Below are 27,706 nucleotides of genomic sequence, written 5' to 3'. Positions count from 1 at the left end.
TTCGAACCTGCAACCCTCCGCTTTCAAGTCCGAAGTGCTAACCAGTAGGCCACGTTTTAAACATAAAATTCTTTACTTTCTGTTGACAATCTACTGTGATTGAAAATGTCTAGTTTCTAGATTTAAAAGAACAATTCTAGACAGGTTAATATTATGTGAGAGACAGAAAGTTGTGGCATGTAGGCTAAAGGATGTTTAATGAACATTCCATGTTTTTTTCCAGCTTTTAACACACACTCAAAGACAACAGACACATTACTCACATTTCTACAGGATACTTTCCATTCATTATTCTAAGTAAACTGTAACAGCAAAACACCATCTCAAAGTTTTGATGTCACTTAAAACCCACTTTAAAAACTGCACAAATAGTTGAGAGATAGTTGAACCTTCCGCCTTTGCTATAAGTGGACATTTGAACATTCGACAACACTCACACTTAACCTATGCAAGAAATCCAAAAATCACATTTGGACATATTTTTCATTGAGAGCCTGAAGAAACATGTTATTTAACAAAAAGTTATTTCAATGATAATTGTTTTATGGGGCACTTAAAATCGAAAACACTCTTCCATATGTCACCTCACAAGGAAAATGTTTATGGTTTTCGATATGTGAGGATTTTTATCTGGAGTATTTCCTACACGTAGAACTGTTTACATTTAGTAATTTATGGAACAATAGTAGCTTCTAGTAAAAAGTTGACGTCACCACATTGTCAACAGTCACTCAACTTTTCTTGAGATGTGAGATTATAGTTACCGTTATAATTGTTGAACTCATATTTATAGCAAATGAATGAACATTAATATGGATAAATCTGTGTACACAAATTCATAAATGCATAGAAAAAGGAGTGTGACCTCATATTTCTAAATAAATGCATGAAAGAAAGGTGGAGGCTCATAGATGAACAGAAATGCACTAAAGGAATTCCTTCCTTTAGCATGCACTAAATATTGATTGTCACTACTTTATGAAATGGTATTGCACGTAATGTCCACACACAGACACAAATGATCAGATACATATAGGAACACAAATACTGGACACTCTAGATGTAGAGTGAGAGAGGCACATAAACACAAATAAAAAACTATACAGAGAAACCTTATACATACCCACTCAAACTGTAAACATTTTTTTAGTTTCAATTGGTCTCATTCACTGTATTTGACCAATTTTTGGTCTCGAGACACCTTTTATTACATTAATTGAACAGTGAAAAGATGTCTATATCGTAAAGACAAGATAAAAATATTATTATGGTCAAATGACAAATAATATAAGGCATTTACAGTAAGAATATCTCCTGTGATTGTTTACACCTGTTCATTATTCGTGATCTCTCAAATGGTCAACAAGAAAGAAAGTAAACATTGAGGGAAAAACAGTCTGTAAAATAATAAAAAGATCAATTGGATGAAATAGACATTTAAAAATAAATCAAGTGTAAACAAAAAAACATAAATATTCAGGGGCTGGACTAAACATTTTAGTTTAGTGACCTAAATAGACAAAAGCTTGCTCATCTGCGATCATAGAGGTAAAGCAGGAATAGGGGTTTCCTGATTGGTTAAAGTGAAGCCACCAAAATGGCAAAGATTTACTACGAGCAATTTTCTGTTTACTACACAAGCTCTGGCTTCAAAAAGCACTTATTGCACAGTCTGGCTCCAATGCTATGCTGGCCAACCAAGTTTGGCTTCATTTCTTCAGAACGTAAATGCATGATGGCATACGGTCCATGTTTTCTACAGTCATTGGATAATGATGAAATTTTAGCTGCAGGTTGAACAGCCCAGGGGAATATCAGAGACTTTTTACGATGGTTGTCAGATTGTTAAGAGCATTTAGGAACTCAATCTGGCCATAGCCACAGTATTATTCTTCTCACAACTAACATTTCAACATGTATAACATGTCTCTTGTTAGGAGACTTATATCTGCCTACTCTTTCTTCCATATTGATCTATCCTCTTACCCTTATATCTCTTACTGAGGCTTAGAAGAGTTGCGTCCAACATTTTATTTCAGGATCCGAGTCATTCTTTGTTCTTTGCTTTTATATAGGGTCCAAGTCATTTCACTATAGGTAATCCTGTTCTTTGACCTTGCATAGATCTCACTCATTGGGAAAATGTGAACTTGTGAAACTATAAGCAGTGTATAATGAACAAAAAAAAAAACATTGGCAATTGTCCCTTTATCACATCTGAATTTCACTCCATTACACATTCATTAATCTTTTTTGGCAAAATAGTTATTAACTGCAGTACCAGCTACAGCTGCTTCCAGTTGCCACCCCTATCGTCAGGGCAAAGCCTGTGATTGGTCCCTGTGGTACAGGATATATTGCATATTTGGTACAGTACATGTTAAATAAAGTGGCACTACAGCTTGATTGTGATGAAAGGTCCAGCAAAAGTGTCAGAAAACTGACCAATTGTCAAACGTCTTTGACGAACTGAAGGATCCAGCTACCGTCAACTGCAATAAGGTAAAGAGTCTTTGGTAGGAGGCAACTAGTTTGAATGAGGAGATGGGGAATACCATTGAATCATTACTGAATCTTTGAGAGCCCATTCGCTAAAAGAAGTTTGAGAGGGATGGCTGAGCGTGAGACAGTCAAAGGCAGTTTATGCAGGCCTGTAGAGAAACAGAAACGAACATCAAGTTAATATTTATATTCTGACACTCACAAGCCTGTACGCTAGTGGTGACATCTTCTGAGAAAAAAACGGTTGTTGTGTGAGTGTGGATGTGTGTGTGTATGTGTGTCTGTGTCACATGTCACAGTCACATAACTTGTCTTGAATCTTGTCTGAGCAATTATTGCACCTGTCAAATGTGTGTCCTTATGTAATATTTATTATGAATTGCGGTCACAAATAAAGAAGTAAAATGTGTATGTGTGTGTGTGTGTGTGTGTGTGTGTGTGTGTGTGTGTGTGTGTGTGTGTCTGTGTGTGACTCACCAAATGCCCGTATGAGTTCTCTCTGCACAGCCCACGTGAGTGTATTGATGAGACAGGCAGATGTGAGTCCAGCAAACAGAATGTTGTACAGGAACACAATGTGGAAGTTCCCCAGCCAGTTGTATCGACCAAAGTCCCCTAGCAGATCGAACCGTGTGATGCCTGTGAAAAACAGATGACAGATAATGCGATCCCTCAGAACACCTGGTGAGATATCACCTAGCACAGCAGACATAATTAAGGCAACAAAACTTTCACTATCTTACCGAGAGTCCTGGAGAACACAGGCAGGGCTGAACTCAGAACCAGCAAGCAGACACAGTTTGCAATAATCTGTGAACGGAGCAGTTGAAGGAAGTGATGAAGAGACATTTGCATTTGTGTGTGTCTAAATGTGTGTAAAGGGCCGTTCACAACAAGAACGCTAACTATCATGATAACAGGAAAAAGGTATCGTTCTAGGTAATATGAATGACGATGCCCACACATAAACTATAATGTTAACGATATGAAGAACGATATCGTTGGGGATCACTTTCAGAGCGATTTGGAGAACGATAAAAAGCTGACAGCCATCAAATTTTAGGCATCACATTCCTCAACACAAGGAGAGATTTTCCTTATCACTGTCCAGCGTGGACGCTAATGTCGTTATAGTAATATTTATAGTTATAGTCGCATAGTTATCGGTGTTGGTCTGAACAGCCCTTAAGAAAGAGAAAGAAATGGTGTATTGACAGACCTGGGTTAATGTGGTGTCCTGAGCTCGGGGGAGTAGACAGGAGAAGAGTGGGGAGCTGTACAAACCCACCACAGAGGACACCATAAGATACCTGTGGGGCAGAGTTAAGGCAAACCTACATCTCTATAAACATGCAGACACACACACACACACACACACACACACACAGATAGACAGGCAGACAGACAGACATAGATAGATATATAGATAGATAGATAGATAGATAGATATATATATAGATAGATAGGTAGGTAGATATATAGATAGATATAGAGAGAGTCATGGGAAAGGATACAGGATGAGGATGACTTGCACGGCTGCACCCAGGGATCCAAACATCGAGAAAGAGGCAGCTCCCAACAAAGGATCCTATCAAGACACAAACACAAAATGCTGTAAACAGCTATACAGCTCCGGTACAAGCACAACATGGCATGCTGGTACAGTAACTGTTGAACGGGGCTCTTTTCTGAAGAATGTGGTTTGCCCATAAAGACTGTGGTCTGCTCATGCCTCCGTTGAAAAAATGTCATTCGTACCTCCATTCCTCGGGGCAAAGCCGTCTCATCAAACAACAGCTCCAGCACATGGAAACACACTATCAATACACACACCACCTGAGTAGAAGAAAACAGACAGGCAATTTAATACATTGTGGTGACAGCCACACTTAAAAAGAACTATTTTTACTATAAAAATACACATAATAAAACAAAGAAATAGTGCCACAAAGTGGGGAGAAGGATTCTTAGTTGCCTGTCCTCTATTGCCTACCGTCAATGCAAGCAAAAACAGCATGGCGAAAGGGTAACCAAGGTTACGCTGCCATGGTGATGCTCTCCTCCTCATCTCTAAGGAGACAGAACAGCGAGATTATGTTAGAACAGCACTTCCTGGGTCACCTGTGGGCGTCCTTGTGAGTCATCTGACGAGAGCATTGGAAACTCAAAAGTATCGGCTGGTGGAACACAGTGTCTTGAATGTGTCAACACGATGTGATTTGAGTGTGTGTGTGTGTTACCGAGGGCGATCCGTCGTGCCTGAATGGTAAGGAACTGGTTCCTCAGGAGGTCTACATTCACATTCACCCAACAAGATGCTTCAGCTATGAGAGCCATGGCAGACAGAGAGAGAGAGAGAGAAACATAAACAGATGGTAGGAGACATTGGCAACATTCAACATCTTGCATATTGTATAATATCTTAGTTTCAATGCTTAGTATGTAAAGAAGGATTTACTGTTGAGTTTCCGGGAGAGCGCGGCCTCCTCAAAGATGGCACAACTCATGGTGTCATCCACATCTTCTAGAAGCTACAGAAGAGAAACATAAAACAATGACAGAGAAAGTGTGTATGAGAGAAGGTGTGTGAGAGAACCGTTGAAATGTAAACAATGTGTATTTTCTATGGGTTATTAACTATGGGTTGACACAAGAACATGTAGATGGAGAAACACACACACACACACACACACAAACTTACCCGTGGCTTTACAAGAAGCCTCCCGGTGACACTGAACATACGGGACAGGCCTAGAGGTGTACACACTAGGGGAGCACAGAGAGAGTGCTCTCAAACATCTACACATCCACGTGGACTAATGCACACAGGCCCACAAACAACACATACTACATGGTATTCAGTGAAAATAACGCTACCACAGGAACAACCGTACATATTTAAAAAACACATTTTACATCCATCAGTTTCAAGATTATGGAAACTATAATCTTCCAGTACAGTAGCTGTCTGATGATTGATGATGTAGCTGTTGCTAAATATACTCACACAGCAGCAGAAGGACTCCAGACAGGGAGATGCAGGAGTAAAGATATGGAAGGTAATACTCCCATAGGTCTGAGGGACAGAGACAGATGATGAGGTATTCAAATGTTATTTTATTTTAAGACGTATGTGTAGCGTCTGACTCTGAGCCGTGTGTGAGAGGAGTGGGGACGGAGGATCGGTGGCGGCGGCAGCTCACCATATAGGCTCTCTCGGGCTGAGGTGTCGTTCAGGAGAGCTGAGGCCACCCAGACCATGCCCAACACTAGCAGCGTCAGCAAGAGTAGCACCACAGCAGTCTCATACACACGTGCCATCACACCCTGCCAGACATCACACACACACACTTAGAGTATTCAAACACATGTTCAAGGACTAGACTTTTCAAGAAAATGATAAGTGGCCCCATGTTATCCAGTGCAAAATACACTGATCATCTACTTTTAATATACCTTCTTGGATCCAGCAAAGCCTTCTGATTCCGTAAAGAAGTAGGCGAAGGGTAGTAAGAACACCAACGAGAGGTTGGAAAAGAGAAAGACAAGATTCCACAGTCCTGCAAGGACAGAAACCAAAGACATTCTCTGTAATGTCAATAACTCCTTCGAGGCCTAAAACAAGATGCGTGGAATGGATCAACAACATGGTGAGCACAGAACAGTGATCTTTGCAGCCAGAGACCATTCTTATTGTGCCCATCAGGGGGCGCTGTGACACACAAAAGCCTGATGCTCATTCTCAGACCTGACGCACGACACTGTGCTAACACTATGATACTAAGTGAAATATCACACTCATAGGAAAATAACAAGCAAGTGTGAGTGTTGGATGATGAATGCGTGTGTGTGTGTGTGTGTGTGTGTGTGTGTGTGTGTGTTGAGATAAAATGTGTTGCTTGTTATGATGTGACGTACCATGAATGAGGGATCCATTCAGCCACTGCATGTAGTAGCTCTGTGGGAAGGTGTGTAACACCTCGTTGGACAGGATAGAGATGGGGAGAAGCATGACTGCCCCTACCGACACCGACAGTGAGAATGTGCACAGCCACAGCCTAGCAAGAGAAAAAAACAGAAGCAACTATTCATATCTGCTGTTGACTGATTCTTTCATGTTAAGATGAGTAGATGTGGTATGTTGTGTTATTGACTCACGCAATTTTGTTGACAGTGGCATCCTCGTCGTCATCTGAAAAGAAAGCAAGTGACAAAGATGAGTAAGTGAAGAGAGCTACATAATACACACACACACACACAAAACATACATCCATGTATATATATTTTTGCTCCCTGACAATCGGTTATCTATAATCAATTTCAAATTTGCACTGACTAATTTTGAGGCAAAAGGTGATGTGACATTTTGTCACAGCTAGGAGGGGAAATATATGTTTATACTTCTATAGCATACATAATACAATTTATATATGTATATAATGTGGATAAAAGGACTTCATCTAACTGAATGGGGAAACTGGGGAGTGGACACTAAAGAAAAGTGACATGAGGCTCATTCCCAACACTTTCAGAGAAAGTTAAAAATGTTGCGCAATATGGCTAAAATAGCAAACAGGATTCTCTGTGTCTGTGACAAGAAGAATGTGTTACTTTTGTGTTTTTCACCTTTCTATGTGCCTTTGTTTGTTTGCGTCTGTAGTATTAGTGAATGAGAGAGAGAGAGGTCAGGAGCTTGGGCATTTTGGCTTTGGAAACTAAAACAAAGAGAACTGGTCGAATTAAGGTAAATATATATATATATATACATAGACACAAAGAAAAGCACACACAAAACACACACACACTGCACAACACACACACACACTGCAGATACTGATGTGGCTGTTATGTAAGAAAGACTGGGAAAATGTTCCAAAATACAAATCTGGAATTGATTTCATGTTTCCAACAGAGTAGAGAATTTCAACAGCCAACGCCCTATGTATGTATGCTACAGCAAGAACTTTCAGCGCATCCCAACAGATAAGTCACAGAGAACAACTCATTAACAGCAACTGCTTAACTTAAGTCAATAATTTATTTTACAGCAACTTGCCATTTTATCAATCACAACACATCAACACAAGAATGAAGCAAGTGTATAATGCTTGTCATAATAACAACACACAAAAAAATGAGTATGTATTTCAAGTACCGGTAAATAATCTTGGATTAGCCATATTTCAGACACAGTGAATATAAGAAATACAAAAGCACATTAATGTAGATAATTAAACACATCCACAGCTTGTGCAAGCAACGATTATCAGAGATTAGAAATACAGTAGAAGGTTAAATGCGATGATTATTGCACGGATTTAGGGAATCACAGCAGTTTGACCTGCAATATGTTGCAAAATTCCATAACACCTTTGCTCACTAAGGCCCTGCTCTCACCCTGTAAAAAAGATCAGATTTGACGTCAATAAACCTGACAACACGCCAAAGCTGGTGGCCCACAGGGAGTCACACAAATGAAAGCAGCATGTTAGCTCTGGTTAGCTACTCTGTGGTCACAAAAGGTATGAGGATTATGTGTTTGTGTACATGTGCAAAGCTCACAAACGTGTGAGTGACAGTGTGTGTGTCTATTGAGGGGTGAATGGGGGGGCAGATAGTTGCTCTTCCTGCTATCCAGGGGTGTATTATTATCTGACTAGAACATTCCAAACAACCTTCTCTCACTGACAGACATGGGGCCCAGGAGGTGGGGTCTGAGAGTATTGGGGCTGGGGAGGTGGAGTGAGAATGAGGTGGGGGGGGCTGTGTTGCATAACTGTCTGGGCGTAACTTTGTCAAGCAAATCTTGGAGGGTATCCAGTCTGCCTTGCCAAAACTGGCTTCTCATTTAGAGACAAGAACCAACCTACACGTGCAACAGGTGTGAGTCGAGGAGGTTTTTCTGTACACTCTCACACTTAACAACCGTATAAATTTACTTCATGTGCCCCTAGAACAACAACACCCCCAGCCGACAGAGGAGACAGGGTCACGTTTATGCTTAGTTCGGCATAATCCTGTAATATGACACAACGGCACTTTCTCAGCTGGCCAGTGGAAATCTCCCTTATGTTTTTACACATCCAAAACAGGCCCCAAAAACAAGGGGCCTCTGTTTTCACCGGGTCATCAACTCTGTTGTGGAGTATGTATAAAATGAACTGAGCAGAATCAAGCTACAAAGGCCTGCAATTGTATTTTTACTCCAAACTGATTTGACAAAATTAGAAGAATTACAGGATTAGATGGGGAGTTCTGAAATTCTTGTACATTAAACCTTCTAGATGACTGGATGAGTGGCGTCTGTCTGAGGCTTAAAGCTGAATAAACAAGGTGACGTGCCAGAACTAGGCAAAGCAAGAGTGACCCATAAGGCTAATCAGTGATGATGTCACTGTACAGAAAATTCTGGAACATTTTATTCTTGATGTACCTACCTGTAGCAAACTCTGCATTCTTCCTGTAGTGTGTGACAATAAGGTAGCAGACAATGTAGAGAGACGAGAAGAGGAAAATACAAATCTGTGGGAAGACAAAAGGATAACGGAGAGTGTTGACTTTTAATTTAAGCTTGAATAATAAAACCTTACACACAAGATCATTTTCTGTTTTTTAAACACAGGAACTCAAAGCCCAAAGTGATATCCCTATCACATCAGCAATTCAGTAGCAGTAGCAGCATGGTCATATACTGTAGGCTCCTATGGTAAAGTCAAATCAAGTCAAACTTATTTATAGCAGTATCCATGATTTACAATCAGATCCGCATGTTACATTTGTGATATGTCACAAATGTAACATGCGGATCTGAGTGTAAATCATGGAACCAAATCAGATTCCTATTAAGCATAGTCTAAGTGAATGACGATATTCCGTGCCGTGGCCTACTGGTTAGCGCTTCGGACTTGTAACCGGAGGGTTGCCGGTTCGAACCCCGACCAGTAGGCACGGCTAAAGTGCCCTTGAGCAAGGCACCTAACCCCTCACTGCTCCCCGAGCGCCGCTGTTGTTGCAGACAGCTCACTGCGCCGGGATTAGTGTGTGCTTCACCTGTGTGCTGAGTGTGTTTCACGAATTCACAGATTGGGATAAATGCAGAGACCAAATTTCCCTCACGGGATCAAAAGAGTATATACTTATACTTATTCAGTTTCTGATTCAGATTATGAGGGTTTCTGAACCATTGGAGGATCTTAATATTTGAAATACCCATTTTTCCTATAAATTCTGAATTATGAGTGACATATTTGGTGCGAGTACAAGAGCTTTGCAAAATGGATAGCCTTTCATCTCTCTTATAGGATGTAGGCCTTCTTTCCATGCCAGTGAAGAATGGTGAAATTTATATAAAACTGAACTGTTGTGATCTTTCATCGCCAGTTAAAATGACCCCAAGTAGAGCAGTAATATTTTGTCATTTCCGGTTGGTACCTTGCATTTGGTATGTAAAACAATATAGCCTACAATTTAGGAAGGGTAACCTGTACACAGTATTTGTATAAATACAAACCCACGCACACATTTAAACACATGTACATAACATCTTAACACATGACAGGGTGTTTCGTTTTCAGACAGGCGTACAGGCAGTGTCGTCGCAGCCCAATATGAGCAGGAGATGGAGAATGGCAAGAGAAGGCCGACAGACTGGACAGGAGGCCAGGCCAGGGAGGATTACCAGATTACACAACATCCACAAGAGAAAGTCAGGAAAGGATGGGATGGATGACCACATGGAAACAGATTAAACTCAAAACAACATGGACCCCCTCAAACCAACATACTCCCTCCCTCAATCACATATTTCCTGTTTTCACCCCCCACCCCCAGTTATTTTATGTGCGCATTGGTAACAATTCTGTGTTTAGAACAGATTAACACAATTTGGCATGGTTATGGAGATGAACATATTACGTAACAGAGATCACCTCACATAAATGCCTGATTATGATGCTATTTCAGTAGTCCGCTGATATAGAACACATGCTGGAATGCTTGCAGAGAATGATTGGAAATACGCATGTTTGGTGAATTCATGCGTCATCAAATGAAACGGCAGGATAAAAATGCAGATGCTATAGGAAAACACTGCCGTTTGCACACAGTACAATCAAGGCAATTTCCGTCTCTAGCAGAGTTCAGACGCACACAGAATTTGAATTAGTCATGAAATGTCAACAAAAATTGACGAGCAATGCCATTTGACAACAGGATATGTAGACAAACAAAGCACTGCCCAACATTATGCACTCTCTTGCTTATCACATGCACGTTTCTCTCGACACTACTTTAAATAGTCCAGGTAAGCTTAAAAGGGTGTTTCAAAAGTAAACCTCCACACCCTTGACACACATTGAGGCCAATAGACCCACAGGTGAGATGCACTCTTTTTGGTTCTTTCAAGACCACCTTCACAACTGTGCACTAGCTGCGTCATTTCTAATCAATAATTTTCTATATTCTATCTACAGCATAAAACATGGCATGTTTCACTTCAAGTAGATGTCTCCCTCTAAGTGCAAGTCACTCAATGAGCAAAGTGTCTCATGCATGAACTAAAGCTATCGTGTAGCTTATGGGAGCACTGAGCTGACCCACTGCTGTTTGTGCTCATAGGGTCTTGCTCATGGTATTTAATTGGCAAATAGATTATTTTATAGCCTTATTATTAAACAGGCTTTAATTAGACACTTTGTCTAATTAAAGACAAAGTGCTTCTTATATGCCAGATGCAGATCTGTAAAACAGATCAAAATACTCTGACCCCTGCAAAAATCTGATATCTGAGATGATAGAAAAACTAGAGTGTCAGAAAATCTGCATTGTATAACTCTCTGACATAACCTGGCATCTCCCTAGTATGTTTCGATGTATATATCAGGTGATGATATAAGGAGGCGTTTACTGCTGAAATTAGATGTTCATTCACTGCTGAAACAGAATACGTGACCTCAAAACTGAACTGCAGATACACATGTAGAACAGCCAATGGTGAGTCAACGGAAATTGACACTGTCAATCTGATCCGTCCGTCTATGCTCTAATCATAGTTGGCCAACCTCCATTCATCTCCCTGTGGTCAATAATCGTCATTTTATACACCGTTTCCATGGCAGAATTGTCTTTTATACAACTGTAATAAGGCCTTCAGTCAAGAAAGAACTCGCACACCAATGTTGCCGATGCAAAAAAAATGGCATCGGCAACATTGGTGTGCAAGTTCTTTCTTGACTAAGGGACTAAACTAATGCACCCGCCAGGCCTGGAGTCATTGGCGCGATACCCTGCTTGCCCCATACAACTGTAATAACACATACTTATAATAATAACACCAACTCTAACAATAATGCACAAAATTGTAATAATAATTTTGCTGAACTGTATACAGAACTTCAGTGGTGTGGGTTCTGTCGAACAGTTTGAATATAGTAGAATGGGAGGGTATATTAGCATGCATGGTAACTGTTTTATGTCTAAATGATTGCACAAGAATTTGGAAGTGTTTAAAAGCATGGATCTACACTTTAAAAAATTTTGTTCTTACAGGTCAGTGCATTAACTCACTGCTCATTCACCGAGTTACAGAGCTTGCACATCCAATCCTTATTGTTATAGAGTGGCCCAGCCTTTATGAACACAGTTTAGCAGCTTGGTGAAACAGACATGTACAAAAACAGCCATTCAAAAACACTGACTCTAAACTCAGATGGCCACTCATGCAGACTCTTGGTTAGAGCTGGCGATTAGGATCGCACAGGACAGGGGGTAGGGGTGGGGTCGGGAGGTTGTTGTATGCTTGGCTTGAGAGGGATTAGAGGATGGCAAGACAGGATGAATAAACCACAAAAAAAGGCCTTTAGGTTCAGCAGGGGGGAGACACAATGCAGCTTACAGTCTGTTTAAAAGCCCGTTAATGCCTGCAATGACCACTAATGTACTCCACAACCACAACAGCTGGTGCATGGCAGACCTGGATGGATGCCCACTCGACCCAAGATGCTAGTCTGTGTGTGAGCCAGTGGCGGCTATTATGAGTGGTACCAGGAAACCAACAATAGCAGTCTAACAGCTCACAGCCTCTAATGAATTACTAAGACAGAGGAGAACTCAATGCACCACAATCAAGAGCACTGGCTACAATACAGATACACATGCAGTGATAATGGATTAGTTAGCCCTTATTCTAGTTAAACTATTCTATGAAAAATAGTCACATCAAGTATTCTGACATTTGACATATAAAGTTTGTTTTAAACCATTTAATATATATTGATTATTGAATATAATTAAATATATTTGAGACTAATGTATCGTTTACACTACAAAAATACAGCTTATGCCGATTGAGGTCATGGTGACTGGTCATGACCTTATCAGCCTCTCAATAGAGGATAATAACATCACGGTCCTACCAAACGCTTAGAGGCTTTTTGTAGGCAACTGGATGATTATAGGCTTGTGCACGCCTACATTCATGCACACACACTCACACAGTCAGTCAATAATCTCATACACACTTTTCCACATGTGTGTTTTCCCCCATGGCTGGAATTTATCTGAAATCTCTACTGCTCTGTTCACAAACAAACTGTCTCATTGAATATACTCCACTATACTATACTTAACTGTAATACTATTCAGTCGGCAACGGAAATGTGCATACACAAATACTTGTGTACAAATATAGCTTACAAACACATCAACGCCTATTAGAAGGCAGAGATGACTTAGGTTAAATCACAACAAATAAAATTATCCTGAAAATGAAAATAATATAAAGATGTATAAGCTTAGTAGCCGTCATGAGGCCTGGACATTGTTGACCTGACCAGGTCTAACATGCCCTCTCAGTTTGGGCTTCGGCTCAGGGGGAAATATTGAACATATGTGGCAAAGTGGCATTCCAGTCAAATCACACAAAACAAAGGAAACCCATACATACTCATGACAGTAAAGCTTTATTATGCACAAAAGCTTTGTAACAGTAAAGCTCTTATAGTCTGACTGGGTGCAGAATCACTCAGGGACATGAAAACATTCTAAAGGCATCCTCCTCACAACCCACCATGCAACCCCCAATCTCTCATTTATCCTATGCAATACATACAAGTGGACAAGTAGTATATAATACAGTATGGTAACGTATAGATTCTTTCCTAATACATTCTTACTATTACCTGTCTGAGGCCATGAAGAACAAATTAGTAAGACTGCATGAGTACTGTTTAGTGTGTTTTATTTCAATGATGGAGCAAAGTTTAAAAGAATTGTATGGATTTAACTTAGAAAGTGAAGTGCATTATGAGCTGATTCTTAGTGGATGTCTGCAACGGGCAGGAATTTGAGTTGCTGCATGACCTCTGCACGTTTCCATCCCACAGAGGTAAATCGGATTAAACAATTTTCTTCCTGACCAGAGGCGCACAAAAACACGAGAAATAACCAGAAAAAGAGACTAAATGAGACTGTCTTAGCTCAAAAAACAAATTAAAGTTGTATTCCAAAATCAGTAAATAAATAAACTGTTATTTTATTTTGGCCGCTCTGACATAATTATATGACTTGAGCAGGGTAGCCTACAAACCACTGCATCATAAACATAATTTAACGCATGTGGCTAATATTTCTGCTAGAGATGCCAACAGCTAATGCAGGGTACATGAGGGAATACTGTCGCTACAGGTTAATAACAACGAGTTACTGGGGAGAACAAGGTGTACTTACAATGGTCTCACGGACGCGGTCATGGAAAATCTGTTCGCGGAGAGTCACGTCGTGTCCGTCCATACTCTGACAAACATGTCGCACTCTTTGACGGCGCAAAAGAAAGCCTTGATATGTGTATGCACAATGCCGGGGTGATGCAGACGGCTGAAGCTCTGAGAGGACGGTCGTTTTAAGCAGCGACGTTCCTGTGTGCCCTTCCCGATATATTCTCCGTCGCCTCGCCACCACGCCACTCTTCTCTCAGGAACAATCTGTACAAGCCATCTACTGAGCGGGGGGCGTAGAGCGAGTTTGTCAGTACCGCTGGTGACTACGTCAGTCGTGATTTCGTCTGAGCCAAATTCAGTTTACGGGGAACAGTCCTGTTAACACTTACAGGCATGACACATATTGCAACGTGATCAGACTCGTTGGCGTTGTTATGTTCACCCACGAGGAATCAGCTAGACACTAGGCTACAGTAAGTGAGACAGCACAAAATGACACCTGTGCAACTAAGGTGCTTGTCGCTGTCAGATGGAATGCCTTGATAGGAAACCAAAAACCTCAGGGTGCAACGATGGTGATCATACTGCAGATGCCTTCAGAAGAAAGTGATATTTCTTCCAATCAGTACGTTAACTCTCAGCACCTGCTATACCAAAGAGAGACAGATAGAGAGGGGAATGTGGCAGGAGAACATGTTGATAGATCTGCTGGCACCTGAACAATGGACCGGTTTGTGCACATCTGTCTCATGGCCTCCTTACTGAGGCACTCTTGACAGTTATTAAGACCTTAAAGCAATATTGTGTAATATGTTCAAGCCAATACAAAGTTAAAGACAACATAGGCACATCCATGCATTAATAGACATGGTACATTAGGCTACTTAATTCTAAATGATCTATCAACAATCAACTATTGTTATACATGTGCTTGTCAAGGCTCAGGAATTAACACAATGTTGCTGAATAACACCAGTGAAGTTGCAGGTGCATCGTTTACTGGCAGAGGCGAAACCTTCAGCACATATACCTCAATAGAACATTAGATAGATAGAGATAGATAGATAACTGCCACCTCATGGTCAACTATGAGGGAAGGCCTACTTTGACATGTCTTGCTACTGCGTCAGATTTTGAGATATATCCTAGATAAAGATGCTTATACAGTCAGTATATGAACACTATACATAGTTAAACATAATAGTTTCAAACTAGAAATGCAATTCCAAGGAATTACCAGTGCATGAAAACTGCAAAAATGTAACTCTGGAGTAAAAACAATGTAGGGGTTATTTACAGTAGTTAACAACTTTAAAATTTAAATTTACGCTCATTGGTGGCGTTTTGAGCAAGACCGTTTATTTGCATTATCACTGAATGGGCTTACAGTGATGCTAACAGGGCAAGGTGCCATGTCACTATTTAATGCTCAACATATAATTACACTTCTGTGGTAGTGTGTAGATCAGAGGTAGATAAACTATGAATTCTGTGATCACGGTAAGGTGGACTGCACCATGCAATACCGTAACCTGACAATAGCCAGATGAATGTCGTTCTGCTTAGCTCCGCCTAGCTTCACTCACATCCATCTGGGACCTCTTCCATTGAGAGTGATTTCTGCAACCGACTTTATGGTTCAGCCAATCAGGACGCAGGGCGGGAGTTTCATAGATGTGACATAGCGTAGAAGCGACTGTGAGACTGTTATCAGCGTCACGGGTTGGCTTCGATGTGAGTGGTTGAAGTAGCACGTCAATAGATGATGGAGAAGTGGCTTATTCAATCATATGCAAGCATTTTTTGATTAGGCCCAGCTTTCTGAAGCAACACTTCAATGGATCGGTTCCAGATGGATGAGTGGAGCTAGGCGGAGCGAAATTCATCTGGCTATTGTCAGGTTAGCAGTACCGTATTTAAAAAAAAAAAGGCATTCAGAACATGTTTGATGATGGTGGAGGTTATTGACCAATGTTTGTAACAATACATGGTAGTAAATTGTTGCTATAGTGTTGATGAGTGTAGCCTACCTTAGGGGTGTAGATGTACCGATACGTTTCGGTATCCGTTTTTAATGTGTAAGATGCAGCTACATCGATATGTGAAGCCCCGTATCAGAATAAAACTGACATGAACCGGTCGTTAAGCACGTGACAACTCACACTCAAAGCTATAAGAAGATATCTTAATCGTTCTGCATTGTTCAGTCGTTTGTTTGACAGTTTTTACTATTTTGTTTTTCAAAATCTAGTGCAAAATTTCGAATGTGATCATTGTTAACCAGTGATAGCGTCTGCCGATAATAATACTTTTCTTTTTACTTTTTATTTGTTAATTTGTTTTTTGTCTGTCTTGTATGTCTTGGTGTCAAGGGCATGCTGGCGATTACGCCATTCCATCTGGCATCTATTGTCTTTTTGTTATGTGTCTGGTTTGTGGAGCACTTTGGGTTGCACTCTGTGCATGTTAACTGTGCCATAAAATAAAACTGACTTGATTTGACTTTACGTTTGATGAAGGAATTTCCTTAATGTTAAAGAATAATTTGGTGCTAAAACGATGCGCAAATGATTATTATTTTGTTCATATTCACACAGACTGTTGGCATTAGGTTTCTGCATATCAGGTCTACTGTTGGAACAAAATAGGCCCAGAGAGTTCAGTGATATGTAGGCCTATTTTATTCTTGTAAGCTATATGAGAAAAGACCAAGGGTGTCTTAAACACTGTTGTATTTTATTTCTGTATTGTCTTACCTCAGCAATAGGCTACAGCTCCTTGAAAACAGATACACACACATAAAATCTATAAAGTCTATAAAAAGGTATTTTTATGTTGTATTTGGCTGCAGTGTTTGACTGAAATGTAGACTATTTTTCATTTCAATATATGATACAAACCTCAGTTTAGATAATCATATTCACATATTTTTATTTGCCTAATTGACAACCATGACCATGATAATTGATAATGTAAAATGAATGTGCACCTTGAGCAAATAATAAAAATTCTTTCAGAATGCTTTCGATTTTTTAACTGCATCAAATTGCATCGACTCGCATCGAATTGAATCGTACTGAATTGTTTTTTTATGAACATTTCAGAGGTGGATAAACTGTGTTTACTTGCGTTTAGTCTCCACTACATCCCTGGTGGTGAGGGTTTCTACAGACAAACCAAAGTGTTGTAAACTGAAAGTGTACAGACAGATTATAACAATATATGTATCTGTAGGAAGAAATCTGATGTTGATCGACAAATAGTTAAATGGATGTGTATAGTTTAGGTAGATAGTTTAATGGATGCTGATATACAGATAGTTTAATGCAATGCTATGCTACGATAGGTCGCTATGTTAAATGAAGCGGTTGCTAGGCTGGTTGGTAGGGTAATCATGTTGGTTAACAATATTGAAGTGGTTGCTAGGTTGTTGCTGATTTGATTTGATTTAGTTGGAATAAAGACATATCCAAGGGATAGAAAAAAACATGACAAAGTGCTAGGGCAGATATGGTGGTTGCCATACTAAATAAAGTGGTTGCTATGCTGATTGCTAGGGTAATCATGTTGTTTGATATGGTGGTTGAATGTTAATAGACAAAATGTTTAATGGATGTGTATAGGTAACAGATGTTGATAGACAGATACTGTAATGGATGAATGAATGGTTGGAAGTAGGTGGATGGAGAGAAAATTGAATGGAAAGTGGTTTGTATTAATATTAGTAGGGTAATTGCAATGGTTGCTAGGGTACATATGGTGGTTGCTAATTTGCTATGCTGATTGTTAGGGAAATAGTTTAATGGATGTTGATAGACAGATAGTTTAATGGATGAATTTATTGTTGGAAGTAGATGGATGGAGAAAGTTGAATGGAAAGTGGTTTGTAATATTACTAGGGTAATTGGAATGGTTGCTAAGGTGTTGTTAGGGTACATATGGTGGTTGCTATGCCAAATAAAACAGTTGCTAATAGACAAGGTCGCTAGGTTGTTAAAGTCAAAGTCAAAGTCTGCTTTATTGTCAATTTCTTCACATGTCAAGACATACAAAGAGATCGAAATTACGTTTCCCACTATCCCACGGTGGAGACAAGACATATTTTACCAATTAGGTCCACAGACAAACATAACATTCAAGTTAACAATATAAAAAGTAAATAAGAAGGCACATACAATGAAGAAATAAGAGCACCAAAATTTGGGTTGAAATTGTGCAATTGTGCATACAGTAGACAGTCAATATAATAACAGTCAACAGTCAATATAATAGTGCAAAAGTCAGGCCAATAAATGGCTGAGGTAGTTCTGTTTGACCGAAGTATGCAAGTGGCATAGTGGTGCAAGTTATGTAAGAGCAGCAGAAGTGTGTTCAGAAGTGTTTTCAGGACAACAGGACAAGTTGTTGTTGCTAGGGTAATTGAGATGGTTGCTAGGGTGTTACTATGCTACATATGGTAGTTGCTATGCCAAATAAAGTGGTTGCTATGCTAGTTGAAAAAATGAAAAATACATTGCTCAAGTGTCCTCAAGACCTGCGTTACAAAGTTTAAATGAAGTTTGTATGTTAAACGGTTCAAGCTGATTTAAACGCAGAAAAAGTGGTCAGTGGAATAATAAAGATAAGAAATAGAAAATGTAATTTCGAGGAAATTACCAGTGCATTAAAAAGCAAAACTACATTAACATAAAATGCAAAACAAACTTTTATTTGGAAACAGTTGTGAGCAGAGGAAACAGTTGGCGGGAGTCATAGTTGATGAAATGGCTGAACAGTTAAATAGTTGAATAGTTTGAATTGTTAAATTATTTAAAGAAGCCCTATGCAGGTCTGGTTATTCCTTCGCTGTTTCTGGGTTTTCGCCTGATTTAGTGTTAATTTCGTCTGACGAGACGAGAGGAAATATGTTCGTCAACAACCTTTTTTTTCATGACTAAGACGAGATGATGACGAGACGCCATTTCTGTCCTGAGACACTGACTAAGACTATCTTAAGATGCATGTTGACGAAAAAAGACGAAACTAAAATGTTTTGCATGAAATAAAAACTAAGAAAAAAATCTCTCTTCATTTTCGTCTACAAAATGAGAAGGCAGAATATCTAACCGTTACGTTTTCAAAATATTCCGAATGAGTTTATGCTCAACAGCTTTCCTGTAGGAGAGTCTACGTGCTGTTGCTGCAACCCTGTGGCTGCAACACGAAACTACGTGGAACAAGAACACCGGAGATTTCTGCCAGAGTTAGCAAGCTAACTACCTAAGCTTTATGCCACAATGCTACATACCCAGAAGTTGAAGCTTCTCTCATACAAATTAACATCCCCCAGAATGTCCATACGAAAATGTTCAGCATGTAATGTCAGCTATTTAACTAGTTACACTAATGATGCAAAGTTTGCTAGCAAGTAAGCTAATATGGAAAGTTCGCTAGCAAGTTAGCTATGGCTAAGATGTGGAGTTTGTTTGGGGAATGTGTTTAGCTTTGAAGCATATAATCATCTAGCGTGGCGGAGTAAAACATTAAAACTCTGGTCTACGACAGTGTTTCTCAAACTTTTTCAGACGAAGGACCACTTAACTAACCCTAGCTAACAAAAAAAAATAAAAAATAGACCTACTTCAACAGTATATTAGTCTACACAATAGGCCTACTCACTGAACCACCTTGCTTATTGTCTTTGCACTTTGCTTATTGTGTCAGAGGATTCATACTATATGATTTAAACTGGCATATCTTACATAGACAGTGTTGCAGAACTGTTTTGATTTACATACAAGTTGGTTCAATATTGCAAACAACTCATCTATATTATATTTTACCACGTCTGCTCGCGGACCACGTGGGATAGCTTTCGGACCACCAGTAGTCCCCGGACCACACACTGAGAAACACTGGTCTACGAATATCATGACAGTGGTCCAGTCAAGTCTATGGTCAAATCCCAGCCGAGCTATAACTGTAGCTTGACTTACCTGTGCATGTAAACATACTGACTGACAAAAAAATCAGAATGAGTAAGGCCATCCTTAAAAATATTTTCGTTTGCCGTAACCCGACCGACCCTGTCAATTTAGAACCGACCCAAATATTTATTTTTTCCCCTTTTAGTCCGACCGACTTGCGGTTGTAAACTTGCGTTAATACCGACCGATTGTTTTTTTTACTCTAAACAACCAATACAAATGCAATAAAATAATATTTCTTTTAGTAGGCCCAAGTATTGTGAATACAAATTGCCTACATGCAAACGTGGCTCACATAAAAAAAAACTGTGGCGTCATCTCTACACCATTGGTTTTACGCATGCCACACTATGGCCTACGCTTCGTTTCATTCACACAAACTGATAACGCTTTTTACTTGGCACGAAGTTCTGGAAGAACTGTGGCCAGATCTTTCTCATCCCTTCTCCCCTTAGTCTAACGGTGACCGTGTCGGAGTATTGAAATTGGTTGTGGTCTATTCAGCATTTCTCAAAATATGGGTCCATAACATGGAGACTGCTGGTCCGCTGGAGTCGGAGGAAATTAGGCCCGGTGCTTCATCTGATAATTTGCTGCGCAGTTGATCAAGAAACCGTGGATCGACGAAAAAGAAAACAAACGCGTTTCTGCTATCGATGTCATTAAACATGGAGCCCTACAATTAAGTGGTGGTATGAGCATTCATTCAATGCTTGGCGTCTGCGCCGAGAGAAACTGAAACTAATCGATAACGTTGGTATCAAAGCTCCGCTTCAACCTGTTGGAAGGCTATTTATTTATTTAACGAAACTTAATAGAACGACGTTGTTTTTTGGAACTTCCTTAGAAACAGAGCAGAGATTGTATAATACACTGTATAGCATTGAGTATTGTATAGTCAAATTTCAATATAACGTGGCCAAGAGCTATTGTAGCCTTCTTTCTGGGTACATGTAGATGAGCCCTATGACCCAAAAGTCTGCCATGACCGGGCCTCAGGTCAAAGAAGTTTGAGAAAGGCTGGTCTATATAACCTGCATCAGAATGAGGTTTGCAATGGTGCGCCTGAAGGCACGGGTTGAAGACCCAGTCAGTTATGTCACGATATGCACATTTGTGTAAATTCATTCCTACGTAATCACCATGACCAAAATTTGACTTTTTTTTTTTACTTTGAATCTTGAAAAAAAAAATATTGACCTACCTACCGACCCATTTTAATTTTTTTTTGGCTGTTACTGCAAACAAAAATATTTTTAAGGATGGCCTAATTATAACAGACGAGTAGCCCTGTGGACACACAATATTGTTGGAAAATTGAGATGTGTAAAACACTATTTGACTCAAATGGTAATCAGAAATAATTTGTTATAAGAAAAGAAGACTAAAATGTTTTGACTAAAACTAAAGACTAAGATACCTTTAGTTTTCTTTTGACTAAAACTAGACTAAAATGATGAGACTTTTAGTCGACTAAAACTTGACTAACGTAAATGATATTTGAATGACTAAATATGACAAAGACTAAAAAGGACATTTTGTCACAAGACTAAGACTAAGACTAAATTAAAAATAGGTGACAAAATTAACACTAGGCCCTGATTTGGGCTCACATTTTTCACGACATAGCTCCCCCTGCAGCTTCGGTAGCAAGTGACTGCTACGCTAACCCCCCACTAGCTAGCGAGCTAGCCATCAAGAAACCAAGCTAAACACATACAGGGCTCACAATCATAATAGCGCCCAGCTGTATGGGAAAGTCATATCGGTATTCCCACTGTGGGTAGAGTGAGTCGTAGCCTGGTTTCACCAGACTCACTACTTCGTCTCACTTCAGTAAAATGAAAATGAGCTTAGATACGTGGCGGACGAGGCCAGGCCAAGAGAGTCGTGCTGAGGCCATCAATCTATAGGCTGCAACTATTGGAACTACTATTGGTAGTTGAAGCAGGTACATCTGGAAATGTCAATTATTGGCAGTGGTGGAATGTAACGAAGTACAAATACTTCGTTACTGTACTTAAGTAAATTTTCCACGTATTTGTACTTTACTTAAGTAGAATTTATAGTGCATACTTTTGACTTTTACTTCGTTACATTTTACAGCAATTATCTGTACTTTTACTCCGCTACATTTCTACAACACCATCGTTCCTTTTTACGATACATTTTATGCTCAGTTTTTTTTCTCTATGCCAAACACGTTTGTTTTACCAGGGTGCGGGGTTGCTACCAAAGATTCTGGAGCTCTACGTGCCCAGCTTCTAAATCTTTGAAACATAAGCTTCTAGTCTAGACCAGGCAAAGCGTGAGCTTGTAGCCATCTGCATTCGGTAGGCTATATTCACCAGACCCATGGCTACTGGACATGCAACTGTGTTCTGTGCCTTCTGTCTGTTATCTGCAGAATTAGGGCCTCCTCTCCGATGAGATTGCTACCCGATCAGCCGGTTACAGGCTATGCCCATGCTTCTATCACCGCGCCTGATCATTTTGCACAAAATGAATGGTAGACTACTGTATTATAGAACCGCTGGCGAAAAAAAAAACGTAACAATTTCCAGATTAAGAAATCTTTATTAATTGTGTGTGATCAAATAAAGAGGCATAGCCTACACTTGGGGGTAGTAATGTGAGCGCTCATTCAATGTCTATGTGCGTCTGCGCAAGTGAAACTGAACCTAATCATAAAGACACCTTTCTCTGTTCAATCAGCAGAATTGGCATTACGATCCACCCGACGTTTTCCTTGTCTACCCCGTTAAACTTCAGGCTCTCGTGTTTTGCTGAATGATCTTTTACTCAGCAGATCACCCTAGTAGATAACCAGAATTACAGTCTCTAGAATTGTAGGTCAGAATGTAAATTGGGCCACAGATGGTAAGCACAATTGCATTAGCTTAAAACTATCTAGTCGAGTACAACCTAAAACTAGCTTAATTAAAATGCCACAGCCCATACTGATTTTTCTTTTAGAATATAGATATTAAGAGAATAAATCATTATGCAAATACTTTTACTTTTAATACTTAAAGTACATTTAAAAGCAGGTACTTTTTAATTTTACTTAAGTAGGGTTGTCATTGTGGTACTTTTACTGAAGTAAATATTTCTCTGTGTATTTGTACTTTTACTTAAGTACTGAGTTTCAGTACTTCCTCCACCACTGATTATTGGCATGGCTGAAATAAAAGAAAAAAAAAAAGACAAAAAACACTGCAGGTTCAACTTCAAGTCAAACCTAAACACCATGGGAGGTTATTAGAGTGAGTGTTGGGTGCCATCTCTTCTTTTCTCCTACACTGACTTTCTAACTGTTTGTCTCTACACTGTTAATGCTTGGTATAGCAGTTATTATTATCAAACAAAACAAAGGTGGTGCATAATGGTGCATAAGTGTTATGAATTTGACAGTTGATGTTTGGGGCTGTGACTGTCAACTTTTGAGTCTTCTCGTGTTGCACATTCCAGAAGTTCCCTGACTGAATTCCAAAATTACGAAATTTATGAAGGGGAGGGGGGATTCATGCAATGTTCTCGATACCCAATGGTAATGCCTGTGTATTTAAACCACTGAATGTTGGCCATTCAACCCATCATACCATAAGTCATCATAAGCTGCAAATACACAAATAATGAAGGAAACTGCACTGCTGGTCCTACTCTTGTGCTCTCACTCAGGGGCAGAGAGTAGTGGGGATGGCACGTCTTCACAGGGAAACTCTGGAATGGGAACTGTGTTGGGAACTATCCTAAGCCAACTGATGACTATGGCTGAAAAGCAAGGTGCTATGGAGGTGAGTCTTAACAACTGCAAGAAGGAGGTGGAGAAGCTGGGGGCCAAGGTGCAGCACACAGAACTTAAAATCCAGGAAGCAGACGCCAAGATATTGGAAGGAGGGAGTCAAATAGCAGACCTGAAGCACCGTCTTAAAGGTATGGTCGGCCTGCGGTATCTTTATTAGACACTGGTGAAGACAAACAACGTTTTTTAATATAGATTGTTTTATATGGCTGCCTCCATCCCTCACATAATGAACACAGAAGATAAAGAATAACTTCTATAAGACAAGAAAGAAATGACAAACAAATGTTCATAGATTATTTCTTAAAAGTGTACAATGTTTGTTTTTGTTTTTTCTTGACAATAAGATCACTTTGTCATAACTGTGGAATTAAAAGAAATATAATATTTACATTTAATATTTACATTTAATTGGATATGGGAAATGCCTTTCACATTACTTTTCTGTCTTTTAGGGACAACGGTAGCCTTCTCAGCAGCCTTGACAGGGGGGCAGTGTGGACCCTTCAACACAGAGACTACTCTGGTGTACAGAACTGTTATCACCAATATAGGCAGTGCTTACAACCCGGCAACAGGTATGGCTTTGGGGTCAGGTTGCACTAATTTCCCAGCTCTGAACAGCTAAATTACAGGTTTTGTGCTAGGAAATGTTTGGAACGTTGATATAAAAAAAAAAAAAAAAATCCTGAAGATTTGCAACTCTACTTATTTATTTATATTTATTTAATTTATTTATCCCCTCCCACTATTAACCCGCCAGATTCCAATATATTTTCTTTGTTATTTCAATTCTTTACGTTCTACAGGTATTTTCACAGCACCACTGAAGGGGATTTATATGTTTATGTTTTTTGATATCGTATTTGCTGCCCATGGATCCACTATGCATCTCTTTAAGAACCAACAGAAGATAGTGTCAACTGTTGAATGGAAATCTGATCATGACGGAATTGATGGTGGATCAAATGGAGTGATTTTGCAGCTGGATCAACGGGACCAGGTCTATGTACGTCTGATGGCTAATACATGGGTTTATGATGATTCCAACCACTACACTACATTTAATGGTGCTTTGTTGTCATATGAATGAAGATTGTTGAATGAAGTGTCCAGAATGGCCCACTGATCAGTACACTAGGACCACTTTCACAAAGGTAAACTGATTCAGAATATTTTGTTTACCTTGTTAACCTTATTTTGAGTTTTTGGTAATAAGCATAATAACATGCCTCCATACACAAATGGATGAATAGGGTAAAGCAGTTTATTAATAGATATCACCATGGAACTTGATTACTGTAAAATAATATTTTTAAAGTAAAAAGTAAAAGTTTTCTGAAGTTTTCTGTTTAAATATGTGAATGAGGCATTTTCTAATTAAAGTTGTGCTAATTTGCATAGGCCTAAACATTTCAAGTATAGAAATCTGAACATTGAGTAAAGTTAGGTTCATAATTAGTGGGTTTGATCCAGCAAGCCCACTATTGTTCTTCTTAAGTTTTCTTATATATTATTCCTGTTCACCCACTTTTTGTACTAACTACTGCTGATAGACCGTTTGAGCTATCGAAGCGGTTCGAACTCCAAAAATTCAAGCCCGAACCGGTGTAGGGAGCTTGTTACTTTTGTGTCGCTGGCCCTTGTCGTTTTCGCGTTATTCCCGTTTTACTGCGTTTTTCGGCCCCATTGAAATGAATGGCGGAATGTTCAGGATTCTAATTCTGATTGTGACATCACAGCTCTAATTGTTTAAGATTGTTTAAGAGTTCTAAGCCATCTGGCAGAGCTCTAATGGGCTGGGCTGGGATGTCTGTGTATATGAAGGTGTGTGCATGTAACTTTTGACCCGTATGTCCGATTTTCATAAATGAGGTACCGTTGGAATCCTTGGATGAGGCCGAGTTCCATGCCCCTGATCAAACCCACTCTTGCAGTTCCTCAGAACCGCAATTCTAGTTCTTGTTGTATTTTATTGACAAATAGAGTCAAATTTACAGAATGATCACTCCATAAACCTGATACTGTCAGCGGACATGATTTTAATGGTCAAGATGCTGGGGTCAATTATTTGGATTATAACGAGTATACATTTTCATTTGCCATGAAAATGACGTCAGTTTTGATTGAGAATGAGGGTCTTGGATTACTGGAAAACGGATTACTGAAAAACACAAAGTGAAATGAAAAACTGCATCTGAGATTTAAAACTAATTTACAACACACTTCCACCTCCTGCTGGCCAAATGCCATGCTGCATGTGGACCCCAGAACCATCATGTGTTTAGGTTTCATTTTATTGCTTAAAATGTAATTCCGCAGTAATTTGAACCCAGGGGCTTTTTCACCATGATTGAGTCGAACAACCCCTCGAGAGCTAGACGTTAAGTTAATTGTTATGTTAAGTTAGACGTTATGTTAATCAAAGGTGTACTAAGTTTGACGAGCTTCCAGACAGTGGAAGTACTAGGGGCCATTCGCTAAGCATAAAAACCGCCATTTTTTAACCACTAATAATGCTCAAAATAGCACCACACTTCTGCAGTAGTATGAATAGGGTCCCTACACATAAAATGAAGCATCAAGAACTTAGTAAGTATATCGGGAGTTTATTGAATTTACTGTTATACGGCCCCAGCTGTGGCGCAACTGGTTGGGGCACCTGCACCGTACGCCGGTGATCCGGGCTCGATTCCCGTCCCATGGTCCCTTTTCGGATCCCACCCCTACTCTCTCTCCCACTCACTTCCTGTCATTCTCCACTATCCTGTCAATTAAAGGCATAAAAGCCCCAAAAAATATACTTTAAAAAAAAGACTGTTTTACAAGACTTACCAACCTTTGGTCACCGCCAAAAGATGTCATGTTGTGGGAAAGTCCTTCTACAGATAGCAAGAGGCTGGCGGTCCATTGGAGACATAGCTGGCGGTCTGCTGGCATTTTGCTCATCGGTTCTCTGGAGGTCCGCTGGCGGGTTGCAAACAAATTGCCCAATATTTTGCCACTATTTGTCTAAAATCTTTTTCATTTGTTCCGTTATATTCCATATATAATTTTATTAGCTTGATAGCTTTTCCAGGTTGCGGCAAGGAGATGAGAAGCTATGTTCCAGAAAGTTTTCACAGGCTACCTCTACACGAGTCAACTTGGAAGCAGTGGCTTGTTGTTTTGCAAGTCGATGTCGAGACACCTATCCATATACTAAAACAGAAGGATTACCGTGTATGTAGTGCACATTTTGGACAACTATTGGATTGATCAAAAGCAATAAAACCCAAGTGTGCAGAGTACTTACTCAGTAGATAAATGTCCATCTTGCCCCTCCGGCGTGGGTCTTCGTGTCCAGTTTAATTTTGGGACATGGAAAAAGGCTTCCAATACCCACAAGTCCAGAAGGGAAGAAAAGCCTTGCGCTAATGTCACGCAGCGTGCGTCTTGAGTGCGATGGTGCAAAAGGTCCCACTCTTTGCAACAAAAACACTCCATATCGGTAGGCATTATCTCACAGCACCGGCAGGAACACCACCATTTCCCCGTGATACGAGGCTGTGTTGTGGCTGTGCTTGCAGCTGCTTGCTCTGCACGCTGTCTCTCAATCTCTCTCCTTTCATGGCGCTCACGCAGCTCTTCCTCCATATATTCAGGCTCAAATAAATAAGGACGCCCATCAAACTCAAATGTTTCCTCCTCGTCTTCATAAAACTCCGTAGCTTCATCAT

General features: G+C 39.8%; 2 protein-coding genes across 4 annotated transcripts; one reads left to right on the top strand and one right to left on the bottom strand.

Moving 5' to 3' along the window:
• Nucleotides 1-180: 180 nt before the first annotated feature.
• LOC125302335 (limb region 1 homolog-like protein) lies at nt 181-27,698 on the bottom strand. Of its 3 annotated transcripts, XM_048255489.1 has the most exons (19): nt 27,283-27,698; nt 27,118-27,188; nt 26,823-26,954; nt 8,940-9,024; nt 6,661-6,694; nt 6,421-6,560; nt 5,959-6,062; nt 5,706-5,829; nt 5,510-5,578; nt 5,204-5,268; nt 4,961-5,033; nt 4,743-4,826; nt 4,496-4,572; nt 4,261-4,338; nt 4,017-4,090; nt 3,722-3,812; nt 3,246-3,312; nt 2,980-3,141; nt 181-2,651 (listed from the first exon to the last, which is right to left on the bottom strand). In XM_048255489.1, exons 3-19 carry the CDS (start codon nt 26,934-26,936, stop codon nt 2,566-2,568), a joined length of 1,527 nt encoding a protein of 508 aa, XP_048111446.1. In that variant the 5' UTR covers nt 26,937-26,954; nt 27,118-27,188; nt 27,283-27,698; the 3' UTR covers nt 181-2,565. The 3 variants fall into 3 exon arrangements, with proteins under 3 accessions (XP_048111446.1, XP_048111448.1, XP_048111447.1); XM_048255491.1 differs by having other exon boundaries at nt 26,827-27,698; XM_048255490.1 differs by lacking the exons at nt 26,823-26,954; nt 27,118-27,188; nt 27,283-27,698 and adding an exon at nt 14,227-14,778.
• On the top strand, nt 23,799-25,501 carry LOC125302337 (complement C1q-like protein 2). The gene is made up of 3 exons (XM_048255495.1): nt 23,799-24,118; nt 24,443-24,565; nt 24,797-25,501. Exons 1-3 carry the CDS (start codon nt 23,818-23,820, stop codon nt 25,078-25,080), a joined length of 708 nt encoding a protein of 235 aa, XP_048111452.1. The 5' UTR covers nt 23,799-23,817; the 3' UTR covers nt 25,081-25,501.
• Nucleotides 27,699-27,706: the final 8 nt, after the last annotated feature.

The sequence above is a fragment of the Alosa alosa genome, chromosome 10 (genome assembly GCF_017589495.1).
Source record: "Alosa alosa isolate M-15738 ecotype Scorff River chromosome 10, AALO_Geno_1.1, whole genome shotgun sequence".
In the NCBI taxonomy this organism is placed as follows: domain Eukaryota; kingdom Metazoa; phylum Chordata; class Actinopteri; order Clupeiformes; family Clupeidae; genus Alosa; species Alosa alosa.
The sequence above is the reverse complement of the archived record's forward strand: the minus strand, read 5'-3'. Positions and strand labels throughout refer to the sequence as shown.

What these genes read in the sequence shown, in the direction of transcription:
- LOC125302337 (XM_048255495.1), top strand. Translation starts at nt 23,818, where the DNA reads ATGAAGGAAACTGCACTGCTGGTCCTACTCTTGTGCTCTCACTCAGGG. An exon ending in CCTGAAGCACCGTCTTAAAG is followed by an intron (nt 24,119 to 24,442) that starts GTATGGTCGGCC and finishes TCTGTCTTTTAG; the next exon opens with GGACAACGGTAGCCTTCTCA. An exon ending in TGCTTACAACCCGGCAACAG is followed by an intron (nt 24,566 to 24,796) that starts GTATGGCTTTGG and finishes TACGTTCTACAG; the next exon opens with GTATTTTCACAGCACCACTG.
- LOC125302335 (XM_048255489.1), bottom strand. Translation starts at nt 26,936, where the DNA reads ATGAGCAAAATGCCAGCAGACCGCCAGCTATGTCTCCAATGGACCGCC. An exon ending in AGCCCGAGAGAGCCTATATG is followed by an intron (nt 5,579 to 5,705) that starts GTGAGCTGCCGC and finishes TCTGTCCCTCAG; the next exon opens with ACCTATGGGAGTATTACCTT. An exon ending in GCTCTCCCGGAAACTCAACA is followed by an intron (nt 4,827 to 4,960) that starts GTAAATCCTTCT and finishes TGGCTCTCATAG; the next exon opens with CTGAAGCATCTTGTTGGGTG.